Raw genomic sequence first — 23,083 nt, 5'->3', positions numbered from 1 at the left:
TTATTTATTTGCGTACTGTTTCCGCGTTTTATTTAAAATATATATATATAATTAAGTTGAATTAAGAGTAGAAATAATTTACTTTTTATTTAGAATTTGGGCCTAGGAATAATTAATTTTTTTAAACGTATTGATACAGGTAAAATAATAATGACGATAACATTAATAGTTATAGCTACATTTCGCTAATTTTTATTTTTTATTTTATAGTTTTAATATTTTTTATAATTATAATTTGTTATAATTTATAATTTATAGTTATAGTTTTATAATTATATTCAACGAAAGAGTTAATTAATATTAATTTTTCTCAATTTTGTATGGTTTGTGATTTTTAATAGAATGTATAAATGATATGTATTAAGACTTTCTAGAAATTATTTTATTACAAAAATATATTTTTGTAATAAATATAATTTTTCATATAAACAAGTTTAAAAAAATTTTGATTTTTTAAAGATTTTCTGAGATGCTTAAATCAACTTTTGCGATACCCTATTTGGCTTTAATTTTACTTGGAGTGACTTCAACAAGCGTGAACTTATTTTTGGTAAAACAATTATTCTCGTCAAAAAATAAAAATAAATTATGATTTGTAGCGGCAAGGAGTAAACAGATTTTCTTATAAGCTTTCTTTTTGCAGTTTTTCCAAATAATAACATCGCCAAACACAATGAGTGATATAATTAGATCTGTCATATTCGTTGTTTGTCATTATACCTACATGTTCCTTGCTAACTATGCTGGACAGAAATTTGTAGATCACGCCACTGATGTCTACAAAAAGATGTACGTAACGCAAATAATGCAACGATAATTATATGTATAATATTTCTTTAAATTATTAAAGATGCAACATACGGTGGTACAATGCACCTTTACGGACGCAGAAACGGATATTATTTATTATGCAAAAAGCCATAAAAAGTTATTACGTAGATGTTGGTGGCTTATACAGTCCATCATTACAAGGTTTTACATCGGTAATGCAAATATTTATATTATAATTATAAAATTTTAATTTTTATCAAAGATATAAAATGAATTATTTATTTTAGCTCGCGAGTGCGTCACTCTCTTATTTTACTGTTCTTTGTTCAATGAGAAAATAAGAGATTTAATTAAAACAAAGAGAATTAGCGTAGAAAATATGTGCCTATTAAAATATTGTCAATGTTTTGTTACAAAGTTTGAAATGATAAAACATGTAATTGTCGAATCAAAAATATTATTCTCGAATATATTTATATGTTAGTACATATACACGCTCATATTTTTTGCATTTTTTTTTTTTTTTTAGCATATAACAAACGTTTTCAAATTCTTATACACTTATGATGGCACGATATCTACTCACGTTATTCAAAATATTTCACATGCTATTTATCATTTACGTATTTATTATTATGAGCTTCCTAATTGCAAAGCAATAAACAAAAACCACATACCACAGGTGTATATCACATACATATAACTGCACGAATATGTGTAAAAAGCTTATATTGAAATTGAATATTATGATATTTTCAATTTTCAATAAATATGATATATAAAAATTTAGATGATAACATTAACTAAATTTTTAGTGAACTTTACACACGTAAAATACTTTAATAGAAACATCACATTGCGTCGTTGACTATCCACGTAAATATGAGCTCCTCCAGAATAACACTTCGTATCGTTCGTCACTGCGCTTGCGCGTGAAAAAAGAGAGACAGAAAATATTGATATGCAAAGCATAACTGAAAATTATGTCAATTTTTATTACTTATCATTATTATGCTTAATGGAATAAACGTATCTGTATAGTAGATATCTATAGACATTTACACAGGTTCTTTTCGAAGAAAGAACTCGCACAATGTCTTATTATCTTATTTCCCATTTATTTACATTGATATAAACATATCTTAGAAATTCAAAAGTTAGGCAAAACGAAGAGTTGTACAAAAACAAATAATTACGAAGACCAGCGGTACGAAGAGAAATTATTCAGTGATATTTTAACGTCGTCGAAATGGAGTTGGAACAATATTATATACTGCATCGCGTTCTTTTATCGGCGATCGGTCTTTGGCCAAATGATAATTTCAAAGTCAGACGATTTCGTTTCATATTGACGTTATTGACATTGGTATTATTTACTAGTACTCAGGTATCTGCTTTACGGTAATATATATTTGCAATACATATAATTCTACGACGCGGGGGGGAGGCGAATGTTCTCACATGGTACTTCACTATAATAGTACTGATGTGTTAATTTCTTTTTGATCTTTCTGTATTTTAAAATGATATCGTTTCTTGTTTCTATTATGTATTCTATTGTTAAATATTATTCTGATAATCCTACTGTTCTAATATTTTCAGTTGATAAAATTATTCGTCTCGAAATACAACTTGGATCTTCTTGTACAAATATTACCTTTCAATATTGTTTTTATAGGAATCTCTATGAAATATGTCACAGTTTACGCTATGGTGAAAAATGTAAGAACGATTTAATTTATAATAAACTGTCATGTATAATAATATTTATCGTATTTACTGGAGTAGATGAAAGAATTTCAGGAACGTCTTCAGAGTAATTGGAACGCTTTGGCAGATAATCGAGAGATCGACATAATACGTAAACAAGCGATTGTTGGAAGATTATTTACAATAATTTTAACAAGTAAATGCCGAAAAAAAATATATATATATACTTAATCACTTGCTTCCGAATTAAAATTGTAGTAATTATCAATTTATTGTATATGACCCGAAATCTAAAAGTCAGACAATCGTGTTTTACAAATTTGTCCAAATATATTTGGAAGACAACTAAATTTTTTTTAAATAAAAATACACATTGAATTATTACTGATGATATATTACATAAACTTGTAATATTTTTATAATTCTAATTTATTGCAAATTATTGCAATATAGACACCAATTATCTTATTTCTAAAAGATAATCTACACATAGAATTGAAAATATAGATTTTATTTAATTTCATTAAACATTTACGCTAGTTATATTTAATAACTGCAGCATTTGTCATAATTAATAATTTTTTTATAAATAACAATTATTATTTAATTAAATATTAATGATATTTTGATTACATTTCAGTATTGGTGTATAGTATGTGCGTCTTGTTGTTTTTTATGCAATATATTCCAATCTTACTCGATATTGTAATACCTTTGAATGAATCTCGTCCGCGAGAACTTATATTTCCGGCAGAATATTTTATTAATCAACAGAAATATTTTTCTATCATAACAATACACGAAGGAATTGGAGTTCTGCTTGTGGCAACCAGTGGAGTAGCTACCGAATCATTCTCATTTGCAAATGCATTACATGCCTACGGGCTATTTAAAATCGCTAGGTATGTCCAATTATTTTGCTTATTAAAAGTATTTTTGTTTCATTAACTTATTTACATTTCTATTACAGATTTAATAGTTGAATTTCTTTAAATTAGCATATTCTGTCTCCTTCAAACTTGATAATAATTATGATTATTATTTTAATTCTTGCTCGTAGGATGCTCGATTTCTTAGCTTTATTAAAGATTAATTTTATTTATTAATATATTATTTAATTTTTGTTTCTATTATATAATATGTAATATGGTATATATAATATACCATAAATATTTAATAAGATAATACAGCTCTCTAAAATATTATCAATAATTATATATGAATCTAGTGCACTAAATTCATGATATGGTTATATCTATTAATATTTGAATTTTTTCAGTTATCGTATGAAACATATATTAAGCAAAACTGATTCGCAAATGTGTATAACTAAACAATATATTATATCTCGTCATAGAATAACCGCTGCAGTGGATTTCCATAGAAGAGCAATTGAGTTAGTAACATTTATATAATTTAAAATCACTTCATATTGATAAATATAGACGAAACTTCAAAATTGTTTCTCTATCACTTATATACATATATGTATAAATCTCATCTGCACATCAATTTACATTCAAGCTACACGCAACATGAATTTCATGCAATCTAAATATGATTCTGTATTTGTATGCACATATTTTAAAATCATATATTTAAATTAAAAATTATATTAATTTTTAAAAGTTATTGTTATTAACATATATTGAGGATGTGATAACGAATAATGTTTTGTTCTATAAGATATTCTGAATTATTGAAAGCAAGTTTTGGAGATATGTATTTAATTCTTTTTGTGATAATGGTATGTTCGACAAGCATCAATTTATTAAATGTAAGTAATCAACAACATTGATAAAATATAAAATTTTATTTAGTAATATTTTTCATTAATTTCTCAAAAAAAATTTAACATTCAAAGTAATATTTTTTTTTTTTTTTAAGAATATTGACGCCCTATTGTTTGCAGTTTTATCGAACAATACGGACAGCAAAAATAGTGGATATGATTAAATCTATCACATTTATATTTATATATGTTGTATATTTAACTATGGCTAATTATGCTGGTCAGAAATTTATTGATTGCGATACGCATGTTTATCGAACCATGTTAGTATATAATACAATTATTATTATTATATATATTTTTCTCAAAAACAGTTGGATATTTTTTAAATTGTGTAATTTATATTATTGTAAGTATGTAATGTTTAGAATATTTTTGTAATTGTATAGATGCAATACTAAATGGTACAATGCTTCGTTAAAAACACAAAAATTAATATTCTTCTTGATACAAAAGACTACAAAGTGCTATAAAGTTGATGCCGGTGGTATGTTTAGTCCGTGTTTCGAAGGTTTAGCCACAGTAAGAAATCTTGCTTAATTAACGAAATATATTTATTCACATTAGCTGTTATAAAAGATTCTCTGTTTTAGGGTTTTAGTATGACGATTTCTTATTTCATGGTCCTCTCCTCCATATAATTATAGTATCTGATATAAAAGACACTTCTATTTTGTTATTATTTTAGAAATATATGATATTAAATAGATTATTATATTTTCAATAATTATCACATAATTGTAATATAATTATATATATAATTATAATAAAATTATATATATATATAATTACCAATAAAATCGATAAATTAAGGAACTTATTCAAATTTAAATTTAATGTACATATTTTTTATTTTTTAGTATATAGTATATGTTTTCAAATTCTTATGCACAATAATGATACGATATTTTTACTCACGTTATTCAAAACATTTTACATGCCATTTATCATTTACGTGCTTACTATTATGATTCGAGCTTTCTAACTGAGCCCAGTTAGTGAGTCCCATTGAGTATAATTAACGATGCAATATACCACCCGTTGTTTGACGCATAAATAAACACTCTCTCTGGAAAAGGACTATACTATTTTGTACTGCATTATAACAAATTATTAGACAGGTAAAAATCCGATTTTATTAAAACATACTGTAACTGTGAATTCAAGTATTAACATCTATTTTTTTTAACGGAATGAATATATTATTTTTTCGCCTCGAAATAAAGTGTTTTTTTTTTTGTTCTTGCTAATCAATTATATTTTAAATAATCGCGGATTAAGTATCTTAAAAATTCAAAGTTTCAAACATTTGAAACTGTGTTATATATCATTATTAATAATTACTTACTGTTACGAGTTGATCATTCCTCTAGTCAGTTTGATCACTTCTCTCTCCTTGATCTAATTTACACCGATATACTTTAATCTACTTTAAATACTATATCGGCCAATTATAGTCATTCCATTTTTTGGAGCAATGATCGGCTAATATAGTACTTAGTATTAAAACATATTAAAATATATCGGTGTAAATTAGGCCACTATCACAAACTTCAGAAATATAAAATATATGGATCACAGATGTCATAATACATTGTGCTTAATCTGCTGCGTATGGAAGAAATACATTTGGCCGACATGTAATTTTCTGTTCTTTACTGCGCCTGCGTTGGGGGAAAAAAGGGACAACGAAGATGAGAAGGCGTAAGAAATGTTAACAGCAAATTATGATAATTCAATAGTTACCGTCCATTTGCATAACAGAGCAGAGGTATAGTCGCTCTTTTGAGGGGAATATATATCAAAAAATATATTATTTCTCTTCTATATTATTTTGTATCGTATATTCCTGTAATGTGGATCTATAAGCTCTTTATAAATTCCTAATTTCAAATAAAACTTTTATCTTTACTATCCATACAACGACGAAGTGTTACGATTATAGAAAAATTGAGAATAAAATGCTAAAAGAAATAATTATAGAAACGGAGCAAAAATGGGAAATTTTTATAGATTACAAGTACTCATTGTGAGTAACGCTTTGACAGTTGCCTAAGATGGAGTTCCCCGAGAAGAAATACTATAGACTCAATTATGCTCTTTTAGCATCGATTGGACTTTGGCCATATCATAATTCCAGCATCAGTCAGATTCAAGTGATATTATCATTATCAATATACATAACATTTATAACATCTCAGGTATCAATATTAATTTAATTTGTAGTCATTGCGTACACTTCATTTTAAAAAATTATTCGTATACATATATGTTTGATAGATTATGTTATATATGCTTTACAAATTCTCATATATATATATATATATATTATATATTTCTATGTATTTCTTTTCTTTCTTATAATTATTTGTGTATGTGTGTGTATAATTATTTGTGTGTGTGTATAATTTGCATCAACAGCTATTATTATTGCTTATAGTTAATACAATTATTCGTTGTGAAATATACTTTTAATCTTCTTTTGGAAGTATTATCATTCGATTTTTTGATTATGGCATGGATTGCCAAATATATTACTTTTTATGCTGTGATGGAAAATGTAAGTCCAACAATAATTGAATCTGAAATTGATTATCATGTGCAGATATTTATCATACATATTAATAGATAAAGAAATTTCAAAAACTTGTTCATGATAATTGGAGCATTTTAATGGATGATCAAGAGATCGATATAATGCGCAAACATGCTAAAAACGGAAAATTGTTTACAATAATTATAGCAAGTAAGTGCGGAATAAATTTTTAATTATTCGCTTTTAATTAATTTTGAATTATATAACTTATATAATGTATTCGGGACACAGCTTAAAAATAACGATGGATTTTACAATGTTTTGATAGATAAATTTTGATATATCATAAATAGACTAACATATTTATAAAAATCGAAAATATATAGTAATTGGTTTCGAATAACAATGAGATAGGCTTCGATTTTTGAACTTACGTTATAGTAACACATAGTTTCCATCAAAATTTTATATCAATTATCATGGATAATTACGAAAATTACATCAAAATCAATTATTGTGTTTCTAATATGATCAATATATTAGTTTAGAAATACAAATATTTATAATTCTATTGAATTTAATATAAAAAAAACTTAATTTGCGCGTGTTTGGTTATGATATGTTAATCATCCTTTAATGTAATAAAATTTTCTAAATTTCAGTGCTCGGTTATTGTGGAATCCTCGTCTATATTTCGATACAATATATACCAGATTTACTTGATATCGTAATGCCATTAAACGAGTCTCGTCCGCGCAAACTTTTTGCTCAAATGGGATATTTTGTAGATCAACAAAAATACTTTCATGTCTTAGCAATATACATAAATATTGTGATGTTCCTTATAACGACCACTAGTGTAGCTACTGAATCATTTTCATTAATAAACGCAGTACATGCTTTTGGAATGTTCAAAATTGCTAGGTAAATTGTAAGTGAAATGTTTATTTTTTTCTTGTTTTTTTTTGTATTTTTATTTTATATTCTAAATTATATTAAATTATTGTATATTAACTATTATTATATTATATAAACAATATTATTTTTTTTTTAATTAAGAAAATCTTTTTAGGCACATAGAAGCAAGATTTATATATATATATATATATATATATATATATATATATATATAATCTCATTAATATTAATTTATAAAGTATTATATAATTTATAAGAGTGTATATTTTATATATATATATATATATATATATATATATATATATATATATATATAATCTCTTTCGTAACATACAGAATTTTATAGTTACCGTATAGAACATCTGCTAAGCGAAAATGCTCAGCAAATATGTATAGCGAAAAAATATGCTATATTCCATCACAGAATAATTGCTGCGGTGAACGTTCATAGAAGAGCGCTTGAGTCAGTATGCTATTAATTTCATAATACCTTTTACATGAAAAATACATATTAGCAATTATTGCAACTTTTTTTGATTTTTTATTTGAATACAATTTTGCATATATATTTTAAATAAATTACTTTAAGATAAAATAAAATTAATATCTAAAATATTATTCTTAACGTATCATTTATTACTAGATTGTCAGAGTTATTAAAAACAACTTTTGGACGTTCATACCTGCTCGTAATTATGATTATTGTATGTTCGGGAAGCATTAATCTCTTTCATGTAAGTGACACGCCAGTTATATAGTCATTCTTGTCATTAATTTTGGAAAACTATCTGCAATTGATGAAACTATCAATTTTATTTACAGCTATCTCGAATAATAACGATGGAGCAAAATACATTAGATATTGTAAAATCTATCTTACTTATATTCTGCCATTTTTTGTTTCTAATTCTAGGCAATTTTGCTGGACAGGAATTTATAAACTGCAGCAATTATGTCCATCAAACGATGTAAGAAGTACAATTATTAATGTGCTTTTCTCGAAGCAAATACATATTGTATCGTAAATTCTACAATTTTAAAACACATATGTAATTGATGTCTATGGTGACGTATTTAGAAACTAATTAATACATGTTGTTATTATGTAGATGCGATACGGAATGGTACAATGCTCCATTAAAAGCGCAACAATTAATACTTTTTTTGCTACAAAAAACCACAAAAAGTTACAGAGTCGACGCTGGTGGTATGTTTAGTCCTTGTTTGGAAGGTTTGGTTGGGGTAAGAGATCACATCTTTAATGGAAATAATCACCATATGAATTAATTATTTATACAATTAAATCTTCTGTTTTAGACCATGAGTTTATTGTTCTCTTTTTTCACTGTTTTAAACTCGGTAAAATAGAATAACGAAATTAATTTAATCAATATATTTCTTCATGAAAAATTTAACTAAAAGATTTGATTAAAAAGAAATATATGTCTTGGTTGTCTTATTGTTAATTTCAAATTCCTTAACATTCCTTATCTTATAAACTTAGCAAATATTATAATCTAATTTATTAATTATGTCACATTTTTTCTTAATAGATAATAAACAAGTTTAATGAAAACAACTTACTTATTTATGCACAAAGAAAAGAAGATTAAAGAAAAGTTTTGCTATTTTTCCTTCTTTTTTCTTTTATTCTCGAAATAAAAGATTTATATGAAAAACTTAGAGATTATTGTTCTTCTCCTTTTTTTTTTTTCCATGACAAGAAAAAATTGATATGCGTATAGAAAAAATGCATATAAATACATGATAATAACAACAATTAAAATTTTAATTGTTTAATATAGTTTGTGTAGAAATAGAAACCAGTGAGTTAAAAATAACATGCATGAACTATTGCACAAGAACTGTTACTTTCACTTCGAAAAATTCTATTGAAATATGAATCGTGCTTCATCTCGTGCTGATCTTTCTTTCTCTCTCATTACGGTGCTCAATCTCCTTTCTATTTGACTTTAGTTAGATGGAGCATTATCTGTGTTGGTTATGTAAAAGATGACTCACACTCAACTGTTCAATAGAATTAAAGTAACATCTCGAGCAGACTGAGGAATCGATTGTTAGAGCAAAATGATGAGAGTGTCTGCGTGAATTTCTGCAGAAAAAAAAATTTTTTCTTTCAATATTATCATCATACTTGCACACTTTGCAAAGCGATATTTATTTTATTATTTGATATTCTCGATAATTACGAAAGTCCCATCGGGAAATATATTGCATCGATCAGCTTATTACCCTCGGCCCTCTTTCCTTGACACCGGTATAGATAAACTTTTCATTACTATTTACTATTATCGTTTTTTTTTCACAAAATTTCACATAATAGCTCAAGGAAGAATTTGAGCTCCATAAATGAGTCTTTAATAAAATATGAGGGGAATAGAACTCTGGGCTTCCACGGTATCTTCTGGCACAGTCGTGCTTCGACCTTCATGAAAAGATGGACTTTGCTGGCGAGCGTTACTACAAGCTCAATCGAATCCTATTAACCGCAGTCGGTTTATGGCCGTGTAACGATTCAGCATTCATAAGTATTCAGAGAATATTTTTCGCTCTACTGCTCGCATTTTCTTTAAGTGTGCAGGTATTTTTTCTTCTCACATCTTCCTATTTTTGATTTTAGAAACTCTATTTGAACAGTCCAATGATGATAAACAAATGAAATTTATTTTTGTTTGTGTAAGCAAAATAAATATATATATAAGAATTTTTTTCAATAAATCTGTAATGTATCTACATATGAACAAACATTTATTCTTTTTAATTTTATAAAATATGTAAAGATGTGATAATAAACACACACATATATGATGAAACGATTTATTAATAAAAAATTATATATATATATATATATATATATATATATATATATATATATATATTTTAGATAGGAAAAATCATAACGAGCGTATCTAATTTGGAATCTTTTCTTCAAATTTTATCATTTGTTGTACCTTGTCTAGTTTTCTCCTTGAAATATTCCACATTTTGTATAAAATCTAGGGATGTAAGTTATTTTAATTGAATTTAATATATTTAATTTATTTTAATATATTATGTATTGCATAAAAATATTCTAATTAAAATTTGATTTAAAAAGTTAATATTTTATATAACAGTTATATTTAACAATTTCCGTATTATGTATCTGTAATTAATTTATCTGTAATTAATTATATTACTATTTTACTTAATAAATAAGAAATATAAAAATAGAAAATTTAAAAATATTATGATTTATTATTGATAATGATAGATAAGAAAAATATGGGAGCAAATAAAATATCATTGGAATGCGACAAAGTGCATAGAGGAATTAAAAATCTTGCAGCGATACACTAAAATCGGATATCTGATGACAATTTTTGTAGCAAGTGAGAAATTTTTTGTGAACCCTTCAGTATCTATATTGAATAATAAATTAAAATTTTTTTGGTTTTCTTTTTTTTATAAAATTAATTGAAAAAAAAATATTATAAATTATTTATTGTACTTTTTCGATTTTTTGCCAAATTGAGATTCATTGTATTATCATTTTTTTTTTTTGCATTTTGCTGATATATAATTTATTTTTGTTTTTGATTTAAATGATATTTTTTCAGTATTGTTCTATTCATCCGTATATATATTTCTAACGATGCAAATTTCACCAAAATTGCTTGATATAGTGGCGCCTTTGAACGAATCACGACCGTACGAACTTTTAGCTATAGCCACATTTTTTTTTGATCAAGAAAAATATTTTGCTCCAATATTTATGCATATGACAGTGGCGCTTTCAGCAGAAATAACTATAATAGTGGCTACAGAAACAATGTGCTTGATATGGATGCAACACGCTTGTGCTCTATTCAAAATTGCTAGGTAACGATCGGAATAGAAAAATTTAATAAAATTTGTTTGCAAAAAACTGAATTTTCTAACTGAGACAGGATGTACATATAATAAAATGTTACAGTTAATTTCTCGTTAATTTTATATTACAGCATATTTTTAATAATTATTAACGTGCGTTTTATTTCTGTAGTTTTCGCATAGAGCATGCATTTGATTGCGAAATACACATTTCTATCGCAGAGAAAAATACGACGTATTACACGAATATAATTAATGCGGTAATCGTTCACAATCGAGCTATCAAGTAAGTAATTATATATCATTCATACTTTGCGATTATTTAATTACACTGGAAAATCTTAATCAGAAAGAAATCTTGAATTAAATTTTAATGAAATGATTAATAAATAAACAATACATGATTAACGTACAATTAATAAGAGAGCTAACGCTAGAATATTATTGAAGGTTTTTAGAGTTTCTTAATTCCAACTTCGAAGTGTCTTACTTCATATTGCTTATGTTAGGCGTATGTTCTTTAAGTATCAATCTGTTTCGTGTAAGTACTATGCTAATTATAAATGAAACGCGTTGAATTCATTACTACAACATATTATATGTTAAAAATATGTTAAAAATATATATTAAAAATATATAAAAAAATATATATAAAAAAATTTCTCGAGTATAATAATCAAACGTCACAATGCTAAGTATAAAGTGCATCTTTTAACTTTAAACATCTGCATTTTTCCGTTAATATAGTATTTTTATTGTCAAATACATTAATGCGGATATAATATGAAAAATTATTACTTTAAAGTATTTTTTCGCATATGTCAGCTTGCTTTAGCAGGGTTTAAGGGAAAAATGGAAGAGTTAGCTGCGATTGGATTACTAGTCATCTGCCACTTTTTTTATATGTTTATAAATAATTTTGTGGCCCAGAGAGTAACAAATTGCAGTGCTGAGATATTCTATAAAACGTTAGTATCATTAAATCAGAATAATATTTTACTATTTATAGTAAGTTGCTATGATAGAAGTTTTTGCACTAGCAATTTTGTTATCGATAACAAATGTTTTTAAATTAATAAAAACTGAATAAAGTAGATACGTGCAAATCTTACGATATGATTACATGAAAATGTCATATTGATATTATAGAAATTTTTGATTTTATTAAATTAAATAGCATTTTGCATTAAAAATGTTTTATATAAAAAAAATTAATGATATAAAATATTATTTTATTATTTTTATTTATTATTTCATTTTTAGATGTGAATTGCCTTGGTATACTGTTTCTATTCAATGTCAGAAACTGCTTCAATTTATAATGCAACGAAGCATAAAAACCTGTAAATTTACTATGCTCGGTGTAATAGACGCATCGCTTGAATGCTTTGCTTCGGTAAGCATTATGTACAAAAAACTTATTGCAAAAATATTAAAATTATAACATGATATAATTTACAAGTATAATGTTTAAATCAAATATGTATAGTACTCTTTTAGCAATATTCACTTAAAATTTATAAATTGCAATAATTTTGTGCTGCATACAATAGAATCACAGTAATGCATATGTAATGTATAATATTATATATAAAACAAGCCATGTTAATTATTTATTTAAATGAATAAATATATTTATTATAAAATATTTGATTTTTTTTTTTTTTATAAATCAAAACGCAGTCGATATGACGAATACGATTTAAAAATTAAATTCGCTATTATTATGTATTATTTGCGACTATGTGAATTTAATAAATTTTAATAATTATTTAATAATAATAATAATAATAATAATAATAATAATAATAGAACATATGATTATAACACTGATTATAATAAAACGTTTCTTATTTTAGCTCGTGAGCACCTCTATGTCTTATTTCACGGTTTTTTGGTCAATACATTAAGATTTTTATGGATAATGCACATAATTATACAAAGACAAAAGTTCTTCTGAAAACAACTATCCAACGTTAGTCGATGATCGAAATACATATAAAAATCACAAGTAACGAGAGAATTATGATTCACTTGAAATGACACATTAAAATAGTCAATTAGCATCTTAGAATTCACTGTGTAGCATGATTATAAAATATACTATATGATATTAAATATACTACTTGTTGATATGATATTAAATATACTACTTGTCACATAAAATAATTTATAAATCATTATTTATCATTTCATGTGTGATACTACTATTGTTCGATCTACGTTTCTCCCGTAGATACAGAAAATTCAGAGAATTTCAACAGATTCGATAGATTTTAATTGTTGTAATATATATTAAAAATTATTTAATCATTCACGTTTTTTGTTGTCTACAAAAACTGTAAGTTGTACAAAAATATTTGTTTATTAATTTTGAGAGAAATTAGTTAATTTACACACAAAATTGTGTTAGAGAATTTCTTTATGGTAAAGGAGGATTCCTCTTTTTCTAGAGGAAAAAAAAATATACATATATATATATATATATATATATATATATATATTAATTTATTTATATTTATTTTATTTATATATATTTATATTTATTTATATTAATTTTATTATCATATATTAATTCATAGTTTTTTTTTTTTATTCTAATTCAAAATAAGTTCTCACGATATTCACCAAGCACCACGTCACTACGTTTCGATGATTATAATCGTATAGCGATGTTTTCTTAAATACTAAATCTACTCCCTTATAACATTAACATGTTAGCACTATTTCAACACTGCTAGAAAAGCAACCGTAACGTATCGCGTCTCGAATAAGAATGAAGAGACATCAAAAATGTGCGAATGCGACTTTGCAACTGCGCCTGCGTCGATCAAACACGCGTCGAAGGAAAAACATCAAATGTACACAGTGAGGGAAATGATATTTAATTGGTTTATTGTGTCGCAGAGAGTAATAACATTTTGTTCTATTGTAGACGCTCGAGCTATATAGGATATAAGATAATGCTATAATTTGCACTTAAATTATTATAAGAATTTGCACGATATCGACACATTATTTTGAATGCGCGGAAATGCGAAAATGTAATATGCAATTGAAATGCCGAATCTAAGAGATAACTGGAGGAATGAAATTCAGCACAAACGTGTCACATTTGCATCGAAATGGCAAAATTGTGCGGCAAAAAATTATTACACGGTTAATAGAATTTTGTTACTATGTATTGGTTTGTGGCCGTATCAAAACTCTAGTTTCAGGCACATTATAATAGCATTTACGACCGTAATACTGATATCGAGCGTAGTAGTTCAGGTATGACAATGTCTTCTCTTATAGCTTATATATATATCTGATTAATTAATTTTCTTTATGGACAATATTTAATATAAAAATTAGAAGAGTATGTATGCTATAAAGTAGAATATATTACTATTCTTATCTTATAAAATGGATTTCTCTCGTAAACGTTACAATACATATGTACAAAGTTTTTTTAATAAAAAAAAAACTTAAAATATTAATAATTAAAATTTTTTTTTGTATTTATATTTGTTTATATGTTATTTGAAATTATTTTGACAAGAAAAATGATTGATAACTTTAACGTAAATGTAAAAATTGCTGGAGAGAAATATCATTTTCAGCTTACAACTTTCATCACAACAGAATATAGCTCGGGTCTTCTTCTACAAATTCTCACATACTGCATCCCATGGTTAGCTTATACGTTGAAATATAATGCTCTTTGCTTTAACATAAAAAAGGTAGATATATTTGTATATCAAACGCATTCTTTTTCGATAAAAATTGATGAATAATCATTGTCGTTGAATTTAGATGCGAGGCCTTATGCAACAAATGCGGCGTGACTGGAATGCATTAAGCAGCGCGCAGGAAATCAAAATAATAAAAAAATACTGGGCTTTCGGAAGATTCATCACATTGATTACGACATGTAAGCAGCATCTCGAATATTTTTTTCCCACACTACATTCGATAACGATTCTTTAACTATTACAGTGTTTATCTATCTATCTATATTCGGTTTCATTCTTGTGCTGCTTTTATCAAATTTTCTTCTGGATATAGGAACGACTGATCAATCTCACTCAAGACGATTACCCGTCAAAGTCGAATATTTTATAGATCAACAAAAATATTTTATTCCGCTTTTGTTACATGTATTTCTAATCGTTTTGTGTGGATTAACCACAGTGGCAGCGACCGAGACGCTTCATATGTCGTACATGCAACATGCGTGTGGATTGTTCGAAATAGCCAAGTAAAGAAATGTTTCAGAGAGTTTAAAAAAACGAGACAATTGATATTAATAGAGTTTGCAAACACCATAAACGTGTAATATATAGACCGCGCGTCTCTATATTTCCCGTAATCAGAACACCAAAAAATAAAAAGAGATAGCTGTTGTATGATCAACAATCTGTTTTTGCCTAACACGTAATAGGATGAAGATGCCTTTGTTGATTGAGAAACAGAAAAGTAGAAAGAATGAAAAGACGAAGATAGAATGGTGATACAAAGCATGCTATCTTTGTCTAATACTTGACAATTCTTACTTCTTAACACTCATAATCAGTCCAGGTATACTATGTCTATAGCAAACACAAACATTTGGTTTCTTATCATTTTTAGTTATCGCTTAGAACAGGCGCTCCATAAGAACACGATACAAGATATTACATCTTCTGCCGAAAGAAATTTAATTGTATGCAAGAAGATAATCAGTGCAGTCAATATGTACCGAAGAGCAACCAAGTTCGTAATTAATGATTAATTTTTCATTGAAAACTTTTTTTTGCAACATGCGATTTTTCTCGAATTTTTCAATTATTTTAAATGAAATTACATACACTTACGTGCACTGAGGAAAAAAAAATTTTAACTTGATCAAATGCGTTCAATCGATTACCATTTCTTTGATTGAAATATTTAAGTATTTAAGTCAAATATGTCATATTAGATTTATCATATTAGATTGTCGTATTTAATTTAAATATTACAATTAAAGAAATAATTAAACGCATTTAGTCAAGTAAATAATTTTTTTCTCAGTATGTATAAACTAGAAAATTTGATATGAGAAATCGTACGAATCATCAATAAACATAATTGACAATACTAGATATATGTGTATGTATTTATATTTATATTTATTTATATTTATTTATCCATATCGTGTTATTCAAGGTTTATAGAAATGTCGAAGGCAAATTTTAAATGGGCGTATTTATTACTGTTACCATTAGGAGTGTTGTCGCTAAGTATCAATCTTTATCGTGTGAGTAATTATTGATATACACTTACCGATAATGAAGTAATTAATGTATTATAGTTTGATTACATGTGTCAAGACACATCATCTACTATTCATAACGCATAAAACATATTTATGATATTACGAATTATTATACCTGTGTTTCTCAGTTTTCTCAACTGATAATGACCGAGGAATATTACGAGCTGATCGTTAGTATTCTGTTCATCATTGGCCATTTTTGGTACATGTTTTTCCTCAACTATGTAGGACAGGAAATAATCGATCATAGTAGCAATGTCTTTTACAGAACGTGAGTAACGTGTATATTAGAAAGAAGATTAAATCTTCAGCACGCAAAGTTTTCACTTAACGGTTTTCTGCTATTAATTTAAACAGATATAACACGAAATGGTATGTTGCACCATTGAAAGCGCAGAAATTATTACTGTTTGTGATGCAAAGGAGCATACGGCATTCCTCATTCGTCATTGGTGGTTTGTTCATTCCGTCGTTCGAAGGATTTGCCACGGTAGAGTACCGGCAATTAATAATAATCTTTTTTTATCGAAAAACATTGCTTCAAATTTCTTACATTAAGATTTCTATTTTAGCTTACGAGCATGTCAGTTTCATACTTCACAGTGATCTTTTCCACTAATTGATCGTCGTCCTCCCCGTGAAACATGGCTAATTGTTAATGTCTGAACACTTAGAACTTCACAAGATGCAAGTAGTTGTGATATTTTGTTGCAAGTATAAATATAGTAATAAATATAATTATGAATATATACATGGTATCCGGAGTCAATTGCATCACCTATCATGTGCAGACAGAGTGGATTAAACTGAATAGGAAAGTTCTTTACCATTTTGTGATTTTCGTATTAATTATTAAAAAATTAATTTAAAAAAAGAAGACTAATTCATGTAAGTATAAGCACGCAGTAAAAAGAGACAACTCATTGATGTGTGGATGTTAGGACCCGAGAACTCCCATCATTAAGTACCACTCGTACGTAATGTTATTTTTAGAGCACTCTTCCCAAACTTTGTCGCGCGTTTAGCGACCGGAAACTTGTATTATCTCTGAACCATCTTTTCTGGCCGCGTATCTACTCACGCAAATTGGTCAATCTTCTTAAATTAATTTCTCAATTATTACAAAAATCGCAAAATGATAAAGGACTTTTGCTTCTTAGTTTAATCCTATCTGTACACGATAAGTGATGCGATTAACTCCGAACATCCTATATATAGTAATATGTAATAATAAATATGATAATACACAAGAGCAATTGATTCTAAATGTGATAATAATGTATGAGCTGGAGAAGAATAAATTTGCGGCAATATCGAAACTTTCGCAGTTATGACCTTTAACGTCAAATTGTTTAAAAACAATATACATGAGCTCTGTTATCACTTAATTATACTAATAAATGTTATCACTTAATTATATTATTTCTAACAGGAGACAGTAAACCATTAAATTTTGTAAAATGGACAGCATTGAATTATTACATGACAATCTTATTATTGCCATTTCCGACATTTACATATGTCTGTTTTGACAATTTATAATTAAATTTAACAACAAAAATTACTTTAACAGAAATAATATTATTAAACAGAAATCTTTGACATAATGAGAAAGAAAGAGAGACAGAGAGAGAGAGAGAGAGAGAGAGAGAGAGAGAGAAGAAAAAAAGAGAGAGAGTAAGAGGGGGAAGAGAAAGCTGTACATAATATTGCATTAATATACAATAATTTACACAATTAATACACAGTTACAGAAGCTTACTGAAACTAATCCATAATTTTGTTGGATCTAATTCAAAATAGGTTTTCACGATATTCAAGCACACACGTCACAAGCACACTACGTTTCGCTGATTATAATCATACAGCGATGTTTCTTAAATTAAATTCTCTTGTAACGTTAATATATTAGCACTATTTCAGCATTGCGAGAAAAGCAACCGTAACGTATCGCGCCTCGAATAGGAATGAAGAGATATCAAAAATATGCGAATGCGACTTTGCAAATGCGCCTGCGTCGATCGAACACGCATTGAGGGAGAATGCATATGGTGAAGGAAATGATACTTAATCGGTTTATTGTGCCGAAGAGAGTAATAACATTTTATTCAAAAAAATAGATGTTATAGATGTAGACACTAGATCTATATAGGATATAAGATAATATCATAATTTGCACTTGGTTCATATAATAATTTGCATGTATCGGCACATTTCGAATGCGCGGAAATACGGATTGTATACGCAATCGAAATGCCGAATCTAAGAAATGATTGGAGAAATGAGCGCAAACGTATCACAGTATTAGCATCGAAATGGCAGAATTGCACGGCGAATAGTTAATACTACGCGATTAATAGAATTTTGTTATTATGTGTTGGTTTGTGGCCGTATCAGAACTCTAATTTCAGGCATATTATAGTAGCATTGACGACCGTAATACTTATATCCAGCGTAGCAGTTCAGGTATTACAATATTTTCTCTTTTAGCTTATGTATATCTGATTAATTAATTTTTTATGGACAATATTTAATATAAAACGAAGTATACATGCTATAAAGCGGAATATATTATTATTCTTATAAAATGAATGACACATTTTTCTCATAAACGTTACAATAACATATACATAAAAATTTTTAATATAAATATAAAAATAAATATAAATATAAATATAAAAATAAATATAAATATAAAAGAATTTTAATAAGTAAAATTTTGTACATGTATGTATTTATATATTCTTCGAAGTTATTCCAGCGAGAAAAAATCGATACCTTCAACGTAAAAATAAAAATATCTGGACAGAAATATTACTTTCAGTTTACGACTTTCATCACAACAGAATATAACTCGGATCTTCTTCTAGAAGTTCTTGCATACAGCATCCCATGGTTAGCTTATACGTTAAAGTATAATGTTCTTTGCTTTAACATAAAAAAGGTAGGTTTGTTATATCAAATGCGTTTTTTCTCGCTAAAAGTTGTATAAATAATCATCGACATTTAGATGCAAGCTCTTACGGAACAAGTGCGGCGTGATTGGAATACATTAAGCAGCGTGCAGGAAATCGAAATAATAAAAAAATACTGGGCTATCGGAAGATTCATCACATTGATTACGATATGTAAGCAGCATCTCGAATAGTTTTTTCCCGAATAGTTTTTTCACGCATTACATTCGATAATGATGATTTTTCAACCATTGTAGTGTTTATGTATCTATCTATATTCACTTTCATTCTGGTGCAGTTTTTATCAAACTTTCTTCTGAACATGGCAACGACTGCAAATGAATCTTACTCACGACGGTTACCCATCAAGGTCGAATATTTTATAGATCAACAAAAATATTTTATCCCGATTTTGTTACATTTATTTGTGATAGTTTTGTGTGGATTAACCACAGTGGTAGCCACCGAGACAATTCATATGTCATATATGCAACATGCGTGTGGATTGTTCCAAATAGCCAAGTAATGCAATGTCTCAGAGCTTAAAACGAAACAATTGACATTAATATAGAGTTTGAAAACATTTGGTTTGTTATCAATTTTAGTTGTCGCATAGAACAGGTGCTGCATAAAAATACGATACAAGATATTACATCTTCTGCCGAAAGAAGTTTAATTGTATGTCAAGGGATAATTAGTGGTGTCAATATGTACAGCAGAGCAAACAAGTTCGTATTTATAATTAATTTTTAATTGAAAGTTTCTTTTCTTGCAAAATGCATTCTTTAATTATTTCTAACGAAATTATACAGGGTGTCCAACAAGTAAGTAAAAGATTGGAAGTAGATTGACTCAAACTGAGTCGAAAAATCCTGAACCATTTATTTTTTTTTTTTTTTTTATATAATGCTTAATAAAGGAGTTATTATTCAGTAAAGTCTAATTAATCATCTTAGCCGGATGCATGTCACTGAGCCGCATGCCTGATAGTGGTGCGCTGCCAGTAACAGCTGAGTGTTCACCCACTATCAGGCACGCGGCTCACCGATGTGCGCCCGACTAAAAATCGGCGATGATTGGCTAAATTTTGCTCAATAATAATTTCTTTATTAAGCATTACACAAAAAAATGATTTAGGATTTTTCGACTCAGTTTGAGCTAATCTACCTTCATCTTTCGTTTAGTCACTTACTTGTCGGATATTCTTTATAAATTACAAAATCTCAAATGAAAAAACGTACGAATCGTCAGTAAATGTAATTGACAACATTAGATATATATATGTGTGTGTATTTGTATTTATATTTATTTATTCTGCACCGTATTATCCAAGGTTTGTAGAAATGTTGAGGACAAGTTTTAAATGGGCATATTTCTTACTATTACCATTAGGAGTGCTGTCACTAAGTATTAATCTTTATCGTGTGAGTAATCATTGATATACACTTACCGATAATGAAGCTGAATAATTAATATTTTATATTTTGATCAGATGTGTCGAAACACAGTATTTGCATTATCCATAACACGTAAGACATATTTATTCCTCGCAAAAGCAAATTATTATTATTTATGTCTCTCACAGCTTTCTCAACTAATAATGACCGAAGAATATTACGATTTGATCGTTAGCATTTTGGTAACCATTGGCCATTTTTGGTACATGTTCTTCTGCAACTATGTAGGACAGGAAATAATCGATCATAGCGGCAATATCTTTTACAGAACGAGAGTAACATATATGTATATTAGAAAAGAGAATAAATCCTCAGCGCATAAAGTTTTCAGTTACGGTTTTCTATTGGTGACTAAAACAGGTACAACACGAAATGGTATGTGGCACCTTTGAAAGCGCAGAAATTATTGCTGTTTATGATGCAAAGGAGCATACGACATTTCTCGTACATCATTGGTGGTTTGTTTATTCCGTCGTTCGAAGGATTTGCCACGGTAGAGTACCAACAATTATTGTATAATAATTTTTTTGTCGAAAATATTTTTGTTTTAAGTTTCTTAGATTAAAATTTCTGTTTTAGCTTACAAGTATGTCAATTTCATACTTTACGGTAATCTTTTCCACCCGTTGATTTTTGTTCTCCTCGCGAAATCGATCATTAAGGTTGAACATTTAAAACTTCACGATGCAAATAGTTATGATATACTTGTTGCAAGTATAAATGTAGCAATAAATATAGTAATGAATAATATATATAGTCATATATAGTAATAAATATGGTAATACATAAAAACAATCGATCTAATAAATTATTTTCCTAACTGTATATAAAATGAATGTAGAAATACAAATGTTTTATGACCAGCATCATTTGTTATATATAATTCTGGAGTTGATCTTCTTCTACACGATAATTATTATCGGATTGTGAGTTGCACTCACAAGAACATTGCGGAACACTAAACCTTTGTATTGCAATTATTTCAATGAAAGTTACTAACGCGATGGTTTCACGCACACATGCAGAAATGAAGGCAGACAATTCCGTTGACAAAAAACGAATCTAAAGCGCCTGCACCGGAAGAAAATAAAGAAAATTATGTATATTATTACCCTTCCTTTCTCTCCCTTCCATAAAACGCCTCCATCATCAGCAAGAAAGTATTACTTATATATAATTCACGAAATCGCATGTGTTACTTTCTTCCATTACTTCCTGTAATATAATGATAAAATCGTTTGATAAACTCTCGATAATTTTACGTTATTCTTCGCTATTCGAAGATTACATTTAATGCCATCTATAATTCCCGGTTTCATAAAAAAATATCATACGAAATAAAAAAGATTTTAGGACAAGAATCTTTCTGTAAAGTTCAGTCATTGAAATAGTATTTCGATTGTGTCGCGCAAGCATGAACTGTGTTGAAAGTTCCTATTACAGAATTCATCGAATAATGTTAACGTATCTTGGTCTATGGCCATATTGTACACGATATTCGAACTACGTTCGTTGCATACTTTTGTTTCTCTTTATTTTATTTGGTATTATTTTTCAGGTTTGTTGTTTATGACTAATTGTTGATAAATACTAATTTAAGATGTTACGGTTTAAAACTAGTTGTTTATTGTTAATATTTTTTTTTCTTTAAGTGTATAATGAATTTGTGTTTTATATTGCGTTTTATCATTCATATATCATTAATACATTATGCTATTTTCCAATTTATTTGGCAATTTATTTTTGACAGTTGATAAATCAATATTATTAATTTCCTTTTAACGCTTGAACAGA

The 23,083-nt window shown here is 27.3% G+C and overlaps 3 protein-coding genes across 3 annotated transcripts; all 3 read left to right on the top strand.

Moving 5' to 3' along the window:
* Positions 1–6,785: 6,785 nt before the first annotated feature.
* Positions 6,786–9,136, top strand: LOC126859051 (uncharacterized). The gene is made up of 8 exons (XM_050609960.1): positions 6,786–6,833; positions 6,902–7,017; positions 7,656–7,733; positions 8,074–8,190; positions 8,371–8,461; positions 8,550–8,695; positions 8,837–8,969; positions 9,045–9,136. The coding sequence occupies exons 1-8, from the start codon at positions 6,786–6,788 to the stop codon at positions 9,093–9,095; spliced, it is 780 nt and encodes a 259-aa protein (XP_050465917.1). The 3' UTR covers positions 9,096–9,136.
* A 1,049-nt stretch (positions 9,137–10,185) lies between these two features.
* LOC126856886 (uncharacterized) lies at positions 10,186–17,501 on the top strand. The gene is made up of 14 exons (XM_050605860.1): positions 10,186–10,329; positions 11,002–11,119; positions 11,348–11,609; positions 11,773–11,886; positions 12,051–12,141; positions 12,531–12,568; positions 12,864–12,996; positions 15,399–15,516; positions 15,708–15,843; positions 16,215–16,337; positions 16,770–16,860; positions 17,007–17,149; positions 17,236–17,368; positions 17,451–17,501. Exons 1-14 carry the CDS (start codon positions 10,186–10,188, stop codon positions 17,499–17,501), a joined length of 1,695 nt encoding a protein of 564 aa, XP_050461817.1.
* A 1,771-nt stretch (positions 17,502–19,272) lies between these two features.
* Positions 19,273–21,925, top strand: LOC126859047 (uncharacterized). The gene is made up of 9 exons (XM_050609952.1): positions 19,273–19,344; positions 19,749–19,822; positions 19,889–20,006; positions 20,219–20,354; positions 20,438–20,560; positions 21,166–21,256; positions 21,418–21,575; positions 21,650–21,782; positions 21,869–21,925. The coding sequence occupies exons 3-9, from the start codon at positions 19,889–19,891 to the stop codon at positions 21,917–21,919; spliced, it is 810 nt and encodes a 269-aa protein (XP_050465909.1). The 5' UTR covers positions 19,273–19,344; positions 19,749–19,822; the 3' UTR covers positions 21,920–21,925.
* The last annotated feature ends 1,158 nt before the right edge of the window (positions 21,926–23,083 follow it).

The sequence above is a fragment of the Cataglyphis hispanica genome, chromosome 2 (assembly GCF_021464435.1).
Source record: "Cataglyphis hispanica isolate Lineage 1 chromosome 2, ULB_Chis1_1.0, whole genome shotgun sequence".
Lineage (NCBI taxonomy): Eukaryota > Metazoa > Arthropoda > Insecta > Hymenoptera > Formicidae > Cataglyphis > Cataglyphis hispanica.
This window is presented reverse-complemented; position numbering and strand designations above follow the sequence as displayed.